The 13166-nt window shown below is 43.3% G+C and overlaps 1 protein-coding gene across 1 annotated transcript in view; it reads left to right on the top strand.

Moving 5' to 3' along the window:
- TBXT (T-box transcription factor T) overlaps nt 1-13166 on the top strand; it is a 33580-nt gene that overhangs the window by 14786 nt on the left and 5628 nt on the right. The window contains exons 6-7 of the mRNA XM_069607717.1: nt 9002-9175; nt 10888-11020. Of these exons, the coding sequence (XP_069463818.1) occupies nt 9002-9175; nt 10888-11020 (307 nt within the window). The remainder of the gene's footprint in view (nt 1-9001; nt 9176-10887; nt 11021-13166) is intronic.

Below are 13166 nucleotides of genomic sequence, written 5' to 3' on the forward strand. Positions count from 1 at the left end.
TACTGACGTCTGATTTAGGTGAAAGGCACACGCATATGATATACCATTCACGTATGTTTTCAGATGGGCCCTTTAGTCTGCAACAAATACAACTCTTCTTTCGTTATGGCCTGGCTATTCAAACCGTAAAATAGTAAAATCAAGCTTTGTTGTTGCAATTTACAAATACATTTGTTCCAGTTGGACAATTAGCTAGCATGTGTGTAGGCCATTCTGAAAGCCCAACTGAATTGGACTATATGATGACGTCACAAGCTGGCTTTTCATTCCAGTGACATTTGTCCATGGGCATAGGACATGGGAGGGACAGGGGAGACAGACCCCCCCCCCACAATTCTAAATGGGGGGATGCAATGGCATTCATCCACCCAAGAATATGTGATTGTTGTTTGTCTCGTGCACAGTGCAGTACACTGCGTCTCTGCACAGCACTGTCTATAACTTACCTGTTTGAGAAGCATGTGTGTGTGTAACACACACATGCTTCTCAAACAGGAAAGTTAGGAAACGACTGTTGTATCTGCCCAGCAGGGCTCGACATGACATCACACACACACAGTGTCTAGCCCTGGTCACCCCATGTTGGTCTTTGACACTTGGCAGGGGAGAATCAGTGGCCTATCCTAGGCAGGTCTGGTGTTCGTCCCTGAAACCTCCCTCGCTATTTATAGTGTGTCTACACGGCTGTACATCATTTATTTGCGCGACTGATAGTAGTTTGTCATTGAACTGTAAAATAAAGAGCGCTCTCAATATGAAAGAGTTACCCCAGCAAAACTAAATGTCACATCTACCCACCAGTATGTCACTCGTCCTTAAAATGGTTAATCCCCAGAAAAGATATCATTTGTAAGGTAGCTTAGTTAGTTAATGCTTCAAATGCAGATTGTGTGCATGGGTATTTGTAACACCTGTGTTCAGAACCTGCCTTAATCTTCCGGTGGGATAATAATGATGTGTTATTTATATAGCGCCTTTATCCAAAGCGCCTTACAGAGCACATATTTACATACGATATCTCCCAACTGAAATTGGTACTCATTTATCGACCTCAGAAGGTTGAAAGGCTGAGTTGGCCTTGTCGGGATTCGAACCTGTGACCTGCAGATCACGCTTAGATCACAGCAGCAAGCGCTCAACCCACTGAGCTATCTTGCTGGCAGTAAGAGGAGGAAAGTATGTATTCAGCTTCCGATGCAACACAGTGCATTTTCCAGGTCAACTGATTCCTGCTCCACCACACAAATGTGGCCTTACTGCCAGCATGGATTCTCATGCTGGAAATAAAGAACGGGATTCCTCTGGGATGGAAATGAAACCTGGTAAAAGCAGGCAGAGCCCAGAGGAAGCCATTGTCAATTCCGCCAGCATTCACTAATTGTGCAAGGTATTTACACTCTTCTAGAGTGGAAAAGCAAGGTGATTTCACCCACCTCTTATGCTAAAATCTTCTATTTTGTGGCGGAAAAGTAAATAATTGCTCCAATGGAAGTGGTCCACTCCATGCAGTTTACTTTGCGCCTTGATGCTTGAGTGTTTTGCGCAATGCTACACATTTTATAAATAAATAAATACATTTAACATGACCCCAGATAAATGGCAATTTTATCAGAATGAGTGAGCATGGCATGTCGCTGGTAAGAGGGTGTCCTGTGCTTCTTGAGTGCATTGACAAATGCCCTTAATTACCATTTCGCGTTAAACAGGTGCTTAAACCCATCAGTGTGGAATGCTCAATAATAAGTCGACAGAGGTATTTGAAATGGCCAATTGCGCTCTTTGGGTGACATTGTCAAAATGGAAGAACGTTGCCCAGAATGTGCCACTTTCTCTATGGTGTGAATTGTGCCCACCCCGAGGAAGAAGTGTGAAAAACCCACAAGGGCACCATGCCCTGCTCTTTCTGTGTGTGTCTTCCCCACAGGGCGACAGATGCCGACTCAGACATGGGTTAAGTCTCAGGTGGCAAGCCTGTATCCTAGTTGATGTGGCAAAGGATTCCAGACTTCTGAGGCTCATAAAATTAGTAGCATTGAGTTACATGCCACCTGACAGGTTGGTGTGAGAAAGTTGCAAAGCAGAGCTGGTAGTGGGCTAATGAAGGAGGCAATGTCTGTCCACCCTCAAAGGGTACAAACAAAAGTAATAGGCTCCTCCCTCCATCATGGCTTTAGGGGCCAGGCTCCAAACCATGGCAAGAATGCCCTCCATTCATCCATGCCCACGAGTAGGGTATCCCCTGTGCTCCAGGAACCCTGTTGAGCAACCTCTGTGCTTTCCAGGGAATATTAACGTTACTTAAAGCCAGAAGTATCAAGGGTAATCGCTTAATTGCAGCTGGAAATTAGCTCCTGGCATTATCAAAATGTCTTAACCAAGTGTGACATCATCTCCTTCATTTATATGTGTGTTTTCACATTTCCTCATCCACTGAATTACTGTTAGAAACAAAGGCAAGAGTTGTGTCTCTTGTTTTTTGTTTTTTTTTATCATTTATTTGTAGTTTAGACAAAAGAGCAAGCAATGGAATTAAAACAATATAAAGGCACGCTTATAATAGAGCACATATTTACAAACAATGAACTAGTACATGTTTAGAAACTCATCCCAGATCTTAGCATACAAGCCAAGCTTCTTTTGTTTCCTGTAGATTATCCTTTCCATACTGGCAAGACAATTCATCTCCTCAATCCACTCCACAACCGTTGGTGCTGTTCGAGACTTCCAACTCCTCAGTATCATCTTCTTGCACACACAAGCCCCCCTGAATAGAAGTTTTCTCTGAGAGACTGAAAGATCTTCAAGTAGATCGTCACAACCCAAGACCATCGTTTTGAAATCTAGAGCAATAACCCGATGTAAAAACCGTAGGCATATGTTACACACATCTTGCCACAATCCACGGACACGTATACCGTCCCATATCATATGTTCTAAGCTTCCCACTCCATTTCCACAGCTCCAGCAGTCATTCGAATCCAACATACCTCTCATCTTCAATCTCTCCGGGCTCCAATACACTCTGTTGAGGATTTTAATTTGCCTTGAACGTTCTTCTAAGTTAATCGAGCAAGTTGTGTGTCTTGTTCCATGTCTTGAATTGGCATTAGGAAGGCAGTTGCCAGCCTCTGGCATAATATGCCCATGTTCTTCCAATATTGGCTAGCTGTTGCCCTCTTAGGGCCAGGTAGAACCATTATGGCAGTGACTGGCAAATGCCTTTCCCCTGCAGACAGAAAAGCAGAAATAAAGAGGCCAATTCAAGACATGGAACAAATAGAAGTTAAGACAGACTGCAGCTGCCATTGCTGTGTTAGGGAGAATATGTTGAGTGTTCAAGCGGTATACAGTCTTTTCAGTGAAAAATGTTTGATTGAAAGATGTTTCATCGAAAAGATCTTTCATTGAAACATGTTCTTATTTAAAATATAGCTAAAATATATGTATGTGGGTTTTTGTGGGGTAAAGTGTTACATTTGGAAAACAGGGGTTTAGGGGTAACCTCCGAATTTAAAAAATATATATTTGGGAATGTTTGGGGTATTTTAAAGGGCAGAAAACTAGTGCTTGGGGCGACCCCCGCCCAATTAAAAAATAAATAAAATTCAGTGAATTCGATGTACACATTTTTGTTGAAAAATGTCATTAGATGAAACATAATTTGAATAAACATCTTTCAATCAAACATTTTTCAATGAAAAGACATGGAACCGTTCAAACAAGGAGGTAAATGTTAAGCAAGCAAGACGTGACACAGGGGAGAAGCAAAGAAAGGCCAGAGTGGCTCTTTGAATAGGGTAACAGGGCAGAGGACCCATGCTCTGATGTATAACATACGAGAGAAGCAAATAGATCAGGCTTTGCAGCAAAATGTTAAACGAGAAAGGAAGAGTCCAGCTCTGTATTCGGAATAACAAAAGCAAAGAAAGACTAGGCTCTAAAGCCAGCATGAGATGGAATAAGAGGGACCAGACTCATCGTGAGAGGCTGGCCCGGCCCTCGCAGGGGTGCTAGAGGGGCAGCCCACATAGCGGGCTGCCCCTCTGGCCACCCCCGTGGGTCCACATACAGCCCACCTACTAGGCGTCCCCCGGGTCTGACGCATCCGGCCGCGGGCCTGGGGAGCGCTTATAAGGGGGTGGGCTTGTGATGATTCATCCTCCTTGTTTGCTGCACCCTCTCTTACCATGAGCTCATAGTCAGATGAAAAATCCAGAAATGCAACATATAATAGGCATGTTCTTTGCTGCTGCATTCTTGTTAATCCGATGCCATAACACAAACATGTGGTCCAATGTGGAGAGCCCCGGTCTGAATCCTCCCTGCATTCAGTTCAGGATGACATATTCCCCAATCCACTTGTTTAATTCCGACAGTATGAGATGACAACACATTTTTCATCAATATATATCAGGCTGATTGGCGAATAAGCGTTAACCACATCAATGGTGCCTTTCATATGAAATGATATAATGATTGAGTTTGACCACGATACGGGGGACACCCCTGTCCCCAGAAATAATGGACAAACCAACCGACACAACTGGTTCCACCAATCTTGAGAGCGCTTAAATTCTATAGCTGTTATCATATTTGGGACAGGTGCTGTTGGATCCCGATGCCTTTCCGGTGATAGACAAGTGGCTCAACTAAATGAGTACAGAATGTGTACCTTCAGGGCTTGGAGGGATGTCTCTGGTACCAATAAAGCCCATCCAAACAAAGTGAGCGCTTGTCATCCCCCTCTGAGCCCAGAACAGTAATTACCCAGGCCTTAGGTGAGATTAAGTGGGATTAATTAATTCATCTTTTATTACATGCTGGAGGACCCTATCGCACTTACCACTCTGAGTCTGCCTCCCCCCTCTTCTTTGTCACTGCACTTGCACTTTCTGAATATCCCAAAGCCTAGTAGGACCACTGTTTGGTTTATTATGTAAATTAATACGTACTGCTATTTTTAATTTTGTGAAAAGTCGAGTTCTTTGACTAAAGGACAATAAATAAATAAAAAAGGCAAAGTCCCCAAGGTGTCCCCTGTTCCCCCAGATTTTATGTGTCTCCTATGCCCCTGCATGTGTCACAAAAAAGTTCATTTGGAGAAGAGGTTTCAGTCGTTTTATGTCATCTGATCCGAATCACGCAACACAGGCCCGCTGTGAGGAGTTTGCCTTCCAAGATCAAGTGGGGTTTTAAATTGGCAACAGCGGGCAAATGGCGTTACCTAAGATATTATATTAGTGTGTGGTAAATGCCTATAAACATAGCATAACACAATGAATATGCAAGAGCTAAAACCGTTGGCTTTGCAAATGTTTGTTTTAAACAGGAATTCAGTGAAAGGGACAGATGCAAGGACACACATTGCTTATAAACAAGTGCATTATTAAAGCACCTGTTAAGACATTATTTTTAAAAGCTGGAGCTGGTTTACAGGTGCAGTTGCACCATAACCTTTCATTACCTTTCATAAAACTGCCTAGAAATAGCAGTGGCATTCCCTTAAAAGCACTGGGAAGGTTTCCCTGGGAATTGAGGGGCAGGTTCGGGGTGCACTTGGCCAAACAAGACTGGTATCTCTTCTCATGCCAATTATGTTCGCATAATGGCAGTGCTAAAAGGACCACCTAATAACGGGAACTAACAACTCTGCTTGCAGTAATGGTACTCAAAGGATGATGGCGTCCTAGGATATGAGAAGGAAGAAGCAGTGGGCACCACCGCCTTAGAAATATATCAGAAACCCCTTCATAAAGTTAAATGGGGCCAGCTATAAAACCACCCATCCATATAGGTGGTATCAGTACATAGAAAAATCACTGAAACAATTCATCCCAGTAATGGCTGCCAATGCTAAATTACATTTTTAAATGAATATATGAATACAATAATTCAAAAATTCAAATAATCATTAATTCTAATGTGGTGAAAACATCATCAATAATCAGTAGGCAGACAAATGTGACCAATGCTTTCCGGACTCAGTCCTTTGTCTGGCCAATGCCTGCCCTAGAGAAGTACCAAAAGGGCCACATACAAACCAAGGGAAGTTGTGCCTCATTAATCTGGTGCCAAGAAATCCAAACCAGCCAAAATAAATTGGCCGTGGGAGCTAGCCTTGAATTGTATCAGTAGAGTACTCTACTGGACATTTAAACATGGAATGTAGTATTGGCTGTGAGCGGGCAGCCATTACCGGAATTCACTGTTTCAGTCATTTCTGTATGTTCCTAAATGATGGCGTCATTGGCTAAAGGATTAGTTTGAACCAGTGGGCAATTTCTTTTACATCTCATAAACTCGAGCTAAATATTTTCTATTAGTTTTTTTCCAAATTCACCATATTTTATGTACCTACGCTATCTATTATGATAAATAATTCATTGTTTTTGTTTGATCGTCTTTCATGTTAGATTTCTACTGCTTCCAAGCAGTGTACAGATATTATTTCCCGATGTAATATACTCATGTATCGATCTTGGAAGGATGAGATGTTAATTGGCCCTGCCAGTATTTAAATCTGGGTCTTGCAGTCAGATCACCGATATATGAGGGTTGCGCTTAACTCGTTCAGATGTGATACTGGTTATTTTTTGCCTAACAGAAACTGTCGAATACTCCTGGCCTTTGTATCTTCGTCACTGACTTCTCTACACCACTGTCATTTACTCTCTTACGGCACTGCTACTAGGATCACTATAACTACGAACCACAGTCAGGCTATCTCTGTTGTCTCCCTACTGTTGTTTTTTCACGCAACCAAGTAAGTCTTCCTTTAATAGCGCCAAGATGCCCTTGGGCTGCCAATGCGCTATATAAATTAAATAAATAATAAATCATTTGTAGCACTAGGTAGCAGGACCGCATCTTCCGTTTGTGCTCCAGATTCTAATAACCAAATTGCGTACAGTTAGTGTAGTGCAATTTCAAATCCCTGGTTCAAAAACAATTATTCTCCGTGACTTTGGCCCTGTTTAAGGGAGGCTAAATACTTCTGGAAAGATGCTGGAAGTATGCCAAAAGGAAGGATTCTCCTTTCTGAGAAAGGTCATATCTCGAGGTAGTGCTTTTAGGTTAAACAATGGTTTTCACATGATAGAATTATAAAAGAAAATAGACTAGGCGCCTGGATCTGTTTTTCGTTGTTTTGCACTTATTTTCTACGAGCATAGTCTGACTTTAAATAGTAATTTAATCTCCAAAATATCAGATATTCAATTGCATATTCAAGACCAAAATTTAATGATCACTAAGCATAGGGTTGTACTTAATTCTCCCACTAAGTTAATGGATTGTTGTTAAATGATTATTATTTTCAGCTTGTCTCTTCAGCCAAGGCTTTCTCATTACTTAGAAACCGGCAACCTACCTGTCTGTGTGGGAAAGTATATGCTCTATGGGAATGGGGGCGCCTAATAGGATGATAACACAAATGCACTTTGAAATGGTGCTCTATCTGTAGGGTTCTTGGTGTTCTTGAGCATACAAAGAGACTGGGCTAGTTGTACTTGCAAAGTGTTTATTTGGAAACGTACATTTGTTTGATGCCAAAGTGCCATTTTTGGTTGTTCATAACGCGTGGCATCTTCTGTCACAGCACAAGTTTGAATCAGGAATGAGATGGTGCACCAATAGGGCAAGTGAGCTCAGAGATTCATAGTCACTGTTGCAGTACAACATTACTTTGCACAGTTCCACGAATCAGGTTTTGTGTCGGCTGTGCAGTCAGTTTTCAGCAGTGCAAAGTCACTTTGAACCATGAAAAGAACTCCATGAATTTGGGCCCTTACTGATCATTTTGAAACACCAGTGGTTAGTGCCTCGTCCATGAGTGGACACTAAACCAAACGTAGTCATTCTTGTATTTTGGTATTTTGTATTTTATAGGAAATAGCCGCAGGTATTTTTTGAGGACAAAGCATGATTGATGCAATCTGAACTCTGGGTGGTTTTCAATATGCAGAGGATAATGGGAGGGAAGTAACCGCCATGTCTGGGGAAATTCAAGATGTGGCGTCCAGTATTAGTCACGGTGTAAATGGGGAGTAGGCACTAAACAGCAACCAGTTAGGGTGGGGCGGTGGGCGCTGAACTGTGATTAACGGCAGTATCTGCACAGCCAACAGATGTTAGTAGTGAAATGTAATTTGGATCATCAGGCCGCTTGGGCGAGGTCGCCCTGTGCCATGGTCAGAAATGTGGGACTGTGGCGGTCCAGTTGCTGGTTGGAGGCAGACTGTTAGTGCGGGGAAGGTCTTGTACAAGGAGTCTGCCTTATCATTGCTGTCTACCTGCTAACAGGATGGATTGGTAGATTCGGCAATTACCCATCTCAGCCAGTTCTTGCTGGGCCTCGTGCTAGCAGGTTCCTGGACTGCAGCGGGAAGTAAGTCGCAACATGCTTGCACAGAGCAATCACCAATTTGTCCTTTAAGTACTCTAATAGGGCACTAGGTTTTGCATGGCGATGACAAGGTTTTCCATCAAATCATCTCCCAAAACGTTCCAGCTGCATAGGCCCAAATTGTCTATTTCATTCCCTCATCTCAAAAGACATAACATTAAAAAAAGGTTTCCAGCAAATAACTTTAGGAGTGCCCTTCAGCATCTTTATATTCACAGGTTCTTTGAATCTACCATCAAAAATTGACCTCATTGCGAGGATTAACATTTTTGAAGTCTTTTCCCAAAACTGCAAGCTGAAAATTGCTATTTAAAGTTAGGAAAGCGATTATGGACATCCAAAACAAGTACAATTTCTTTATAAAGTTACAATTTAAATCATATGCATATTCAGTGAATATTCCGAACATGTCGATGGCGTGTTATTCGGAATTGAGCTGCATGCTTCCATGTTCTTCCTGCGGTGTGTGCATTTTTAAGAGCCAATATTTCTTTCTGTTCGCTGTTGTAAAAGTTATTTGCGGTCGGTCCGTAGCAATGCAAGGTGTATGCATTACGCGAAGTATAACTGTGTAACATTGCTTCATTCTCTCACTAGGTGGCTGGATTATCCCAGGAACTGGGCCTCTCTGCCATCCTGGCAATACCCACGCTCAGTTTGGAGCACCTATATCGCTTGGCCCTTCCCATGGCTGCGAACGATACCCGTCCATGAGGAGTCACCGCTCCAGTCCGTACCCAAGTCCATACTCGCACAGAAACAATTCCCCAAGTAAGTGATTGGCTCTGAGCATAGGAAGCATCCCCGCCGCAGGGGCTGGGTCCAGATTCTAGAATAAGGATCTATTGATCTTGCATTGCACTGGCATTGATTAGCTTGATGGCTTTCGTCACACATTGTTAATTACCCTCTGCTGTTTCAGTTACATGTTTGATATTTCAATTGATAACTAATATATTTATTTAGAACGCCAAAAACAGTTAAATAAAATGAAGGAGCAACAGACAGGAAATAATTTAAAGGGGCTTGAGGTAGAGGTTTGCTAAACAGGACTGCGAACTAGGAATGTGTATTTATTTCATATGTTTTATGTGTATGCCATTATAGGGGTGCATCATAGCAAGTGGTTAAATAAATGCACATTTGGCTATCTTGCATTTAATAAATAACCATCGATATAACCAATTTCTGCACGTAAACATTGACGAATATGTACAAGATTGCACATGTTGGTCAACATCTCCTTGCAAATTGCGCTAATGACGTGCCCTAGGTTGTGAGAAAGGCACATAACCACCAAGGCTCTCTGAAGCGTTCTATTTGAAACTGATCAGAGAACTATCTAAAGAAAACATTGGGAATTAAACATAGGAGAAAGAAAAGTATGGATCTTAGAATACATTTGGAATTAGAATACATTAGGAATTTGGGACTACCCAAAAACTTGGAAAAGATATATTTTGAAAAAATTATACAAAAGCACAACAATAGTGTAAAGTCTTCCATAAGTTAGAGAGGCTCCATTATTTAGGCCAATTTACGTTGTGAGGTGCACAGCAAAAATACACTTTGCACTGCTACATGGACCAGGGTGTTTGTTGGTAGTGCAAAGTCACTTTGCACCGCGCAAAAACTAATTCCATGAATCAGGCCCATTGTGGCGAAGGGGCACGGAACACATTTCACATCTTCACCATGCTCTCCTCCTCCGTCTTGTGTGTGCACGCGATCTTCATGCACTACATAATACTGACGGATTTCTTTGGAATCTGTCTCCAATTAACTCCCGGATTCCATAAGAATCCTTTATTAAACTCTGTCTGCAAAACATCATTTGCTGTCTGCGTTTACTTTTGGACACGATGGAGAGTAAAAAAAGAGTAAATGGGATTTTGCCTGGTTTTACTCTTTTGTTTTACACTGCACCACATATAAACGATGGTTCATAAAATGTGCATTTTTTAAAATAACAATGACCCCTTAGTGTTTTGCAGGCTGTGTGGGAATTGGAGGGGAAATCTGTTTCCTCCTTTCTCCCCGGTTCACCTGAAAAACGTCTTCTTTTTTCACCTCCATGAGATTTTCATGGAAACTAAGACTCATGGATATCTTAGAAATCCACTGCGTTGGTGCTGCCAAAAGCAGGCACATTCCACTGGACTTCCTTGTAAATGCGCTCTGTAAAGCGTTATTATTATCAGGCGGCTTTTCAATCGTTTAACAACACGGCAAGCAAAAGCACAGAGTTAAAGGTGTTTTCGCATGGCTTGAGTTTTGCACTGTTTTGCTAGAGTAGAAAATTGCGTGCAGGACCCCAACATCAAGTGAGTGCTATCGATGGTGGGGCAGGCTCTTTAATGCACTTCCGCAGTCATGTGATGTCTGCTGAACCCACGACTCATGCCACTGTCTATGCAGATGAATCATTCACTTTCATGTCTGATCCTGTGAGCCTACAAGTAAAGCTTTCATTTCCTTCACAGCAAATTATACTGACAACTCATCAGCCTGTCTCTCCATGCTTCAGTCCCATGACAACTGGTCCAGTCTACAGATGGCAACACACAACAGCATGCTCCCCATAGGTCCTGGCACCGGGGTGCCCAATAGCTCTGGGTATGTAAACATATACTTTATGGCGCATCCTGAATGACATTTCACTCACTGTTTTTTTAAATATGATATGAGTCCAAACATACAGGAGTATTTCACGTGTGGATAATTCATATTATTCAAAGACAATTTTGTCTCTTGTTCGGTTTGAATAAGATTCAAATTAAATCTTTCAATACAATCGTAACATGTTTGCTTTTTTTTCTATCTGCACTTGGCGGGGTTCATACAACTGTCCAGACCTGCATGTTCTCGCTGAGCAAAAGGACAAAGCCTGCTAATAATCAACAACAATCCACCAAAATGATCACTGTTTCCCATTGCAATGCGACCCACGTGCAAACTCTCACTGTTTCCCAATGCAGTGCCGCTCCACGTGCAAACTATCACTGTTTCCCATTGCAATGCGCCCCACGTGCAAACTCTCACTGTTTCCCAATGCAATGCCGCTCCACGTGCAAACTATCACTGTTTCCCATTGCAAATGCGCTCCACATGCAAACTATCACTGTTTCCCATTGCAATGCGCCCCACGTGCAAACTCTCACTGTTTCCCAATGCAGTGCCGCTCCACGTGCAAACTATCACTGTTTCCCATTGCAATGCGACCCACGTGCAAACTCTCACTGTTTCCCAATGCAGTGCCGCTCCACGTGCAAACTATCACTGTTTCCCATTGCAATGCGCCCCACGTGCAAACTCTCACTGTTTCCCAATGCAATGCCGCTCCACGTGCAAACTATCACTGTTTCCCATTGCAAATGCGCTCCACATGCAAACTATCACTGTTTCCCATTGCAATGCGCCCCACGTGCAAACTCTCACTGTTTCCCAATGCAATGCCGCTCCACGTGCAAACTCTCACTGTTTCCCATTGCAATGCGCCCCACGTGCAAACTCTCACTGTTTCCCATTGCAATGCCGCTCCACATGCAAACTATCACTGTTTCCCATTGCAATGCGCCACACGTGCAAACTCTCACTGTTTCCCATTGCATTGCGCCCCACGTGCAAACTCTCACTGTTTCCCAATGCAATGCGCCCCACGTGCAAACTCTCACTGTTTCCCATTGCAATGCCGCTCCACGTGCAAACTATCACTGTTTCCCATTGCAATGCGCCCCACGTGCAAACTCTCACTGTTTCCCAATGCAATGCCGCTCCACGTGCAAACTCTCACTGTTTCCCAATGCAATGCCGCTCCACGTGCAAACTCTCACTGTTTCCCATTGCAATGCGCCCCACGTGCAAACTCTCACTGTTTCCCATTGCAATGCCGCTCCACATGCAAACTATCACTGTTTCCCATTGCAATGCGCCACACATGTAAACTCTCACTGTTTCCCAATGCAGTGCCGCTCCACATGCAAACTATCACTGTTTCCCATTGCAATGCGCCCCACGTGCAAACTCTCACTGTTTCCCATTGCAATGCCGCTCCACGTGCAAACTATCACTGTTTCCCATTGCAAATGCGCTCCACATGCAAACTATCACTGTTTCCCATTGCAATGCGCCCCATGTGCAAACTCTCACGGTTTCCCAATGCAATGCCGCTCCACGTGCAAACTCTCACTGTTTCCCATTGCAATGCGCCCCATGTGCAAACTCTCACTGTTTCCCATTGCAATGCCGCTCCACATGCAAACTATCACTGTTTCCCATTGTAATGCGCCACACGTGCAAACTCTCACTGTTTCCCATTGCATTGCGCCCCACGTGCAAACTCTCACTGTTTCCCAATGCATTGCGCCCCACGTGCAAACTCTCACTGTTTCCCAATGCAATGCGCCCCACGTGCAAACTCTCACTGTTTCCCATTGCAAAGCGCCCCATGTGCACACTCTCACTGTTTCCCATTGCAATGCGCCCCACGTGCACACTCTCACTGTTTCCCATTGCAATGCGCCCCACGTGCACACTCCCACTGTTTCCCATTGCAATGCCGCTCCACATGCAAACTCTCACTGCTTCCCATTGCAATGCCGCTCTGCGTGCCACAAAATGTTTGGGGATCCTTCTGGAAATCTGCAGATACGTTGGTGGGGAAGATTATCAAAACCACAGACCTCAGTCTGCTACTGCTGCAATCATATGCATTGCTTAGTAGATGAATTTAGAAGCATAAGCCTCATTATGGGAATAGTGG

Source organism: Ambystoma mexicanum, chromosome 4q (assembly GCF_040938575.1).
Source record: "Ambystoma mexicanum isolate Mex_15411 chromosome 4q, UKY_AmexF1_1, whole genome shotgun sequence".
In the NCBI taxonomy this organism is placed as follows: Eukaryota; Metazoa; Chordata; class Amphibia; order Caudata; family Ambystomatidae; genus Ambystoma; species Ambystoma mexicanum.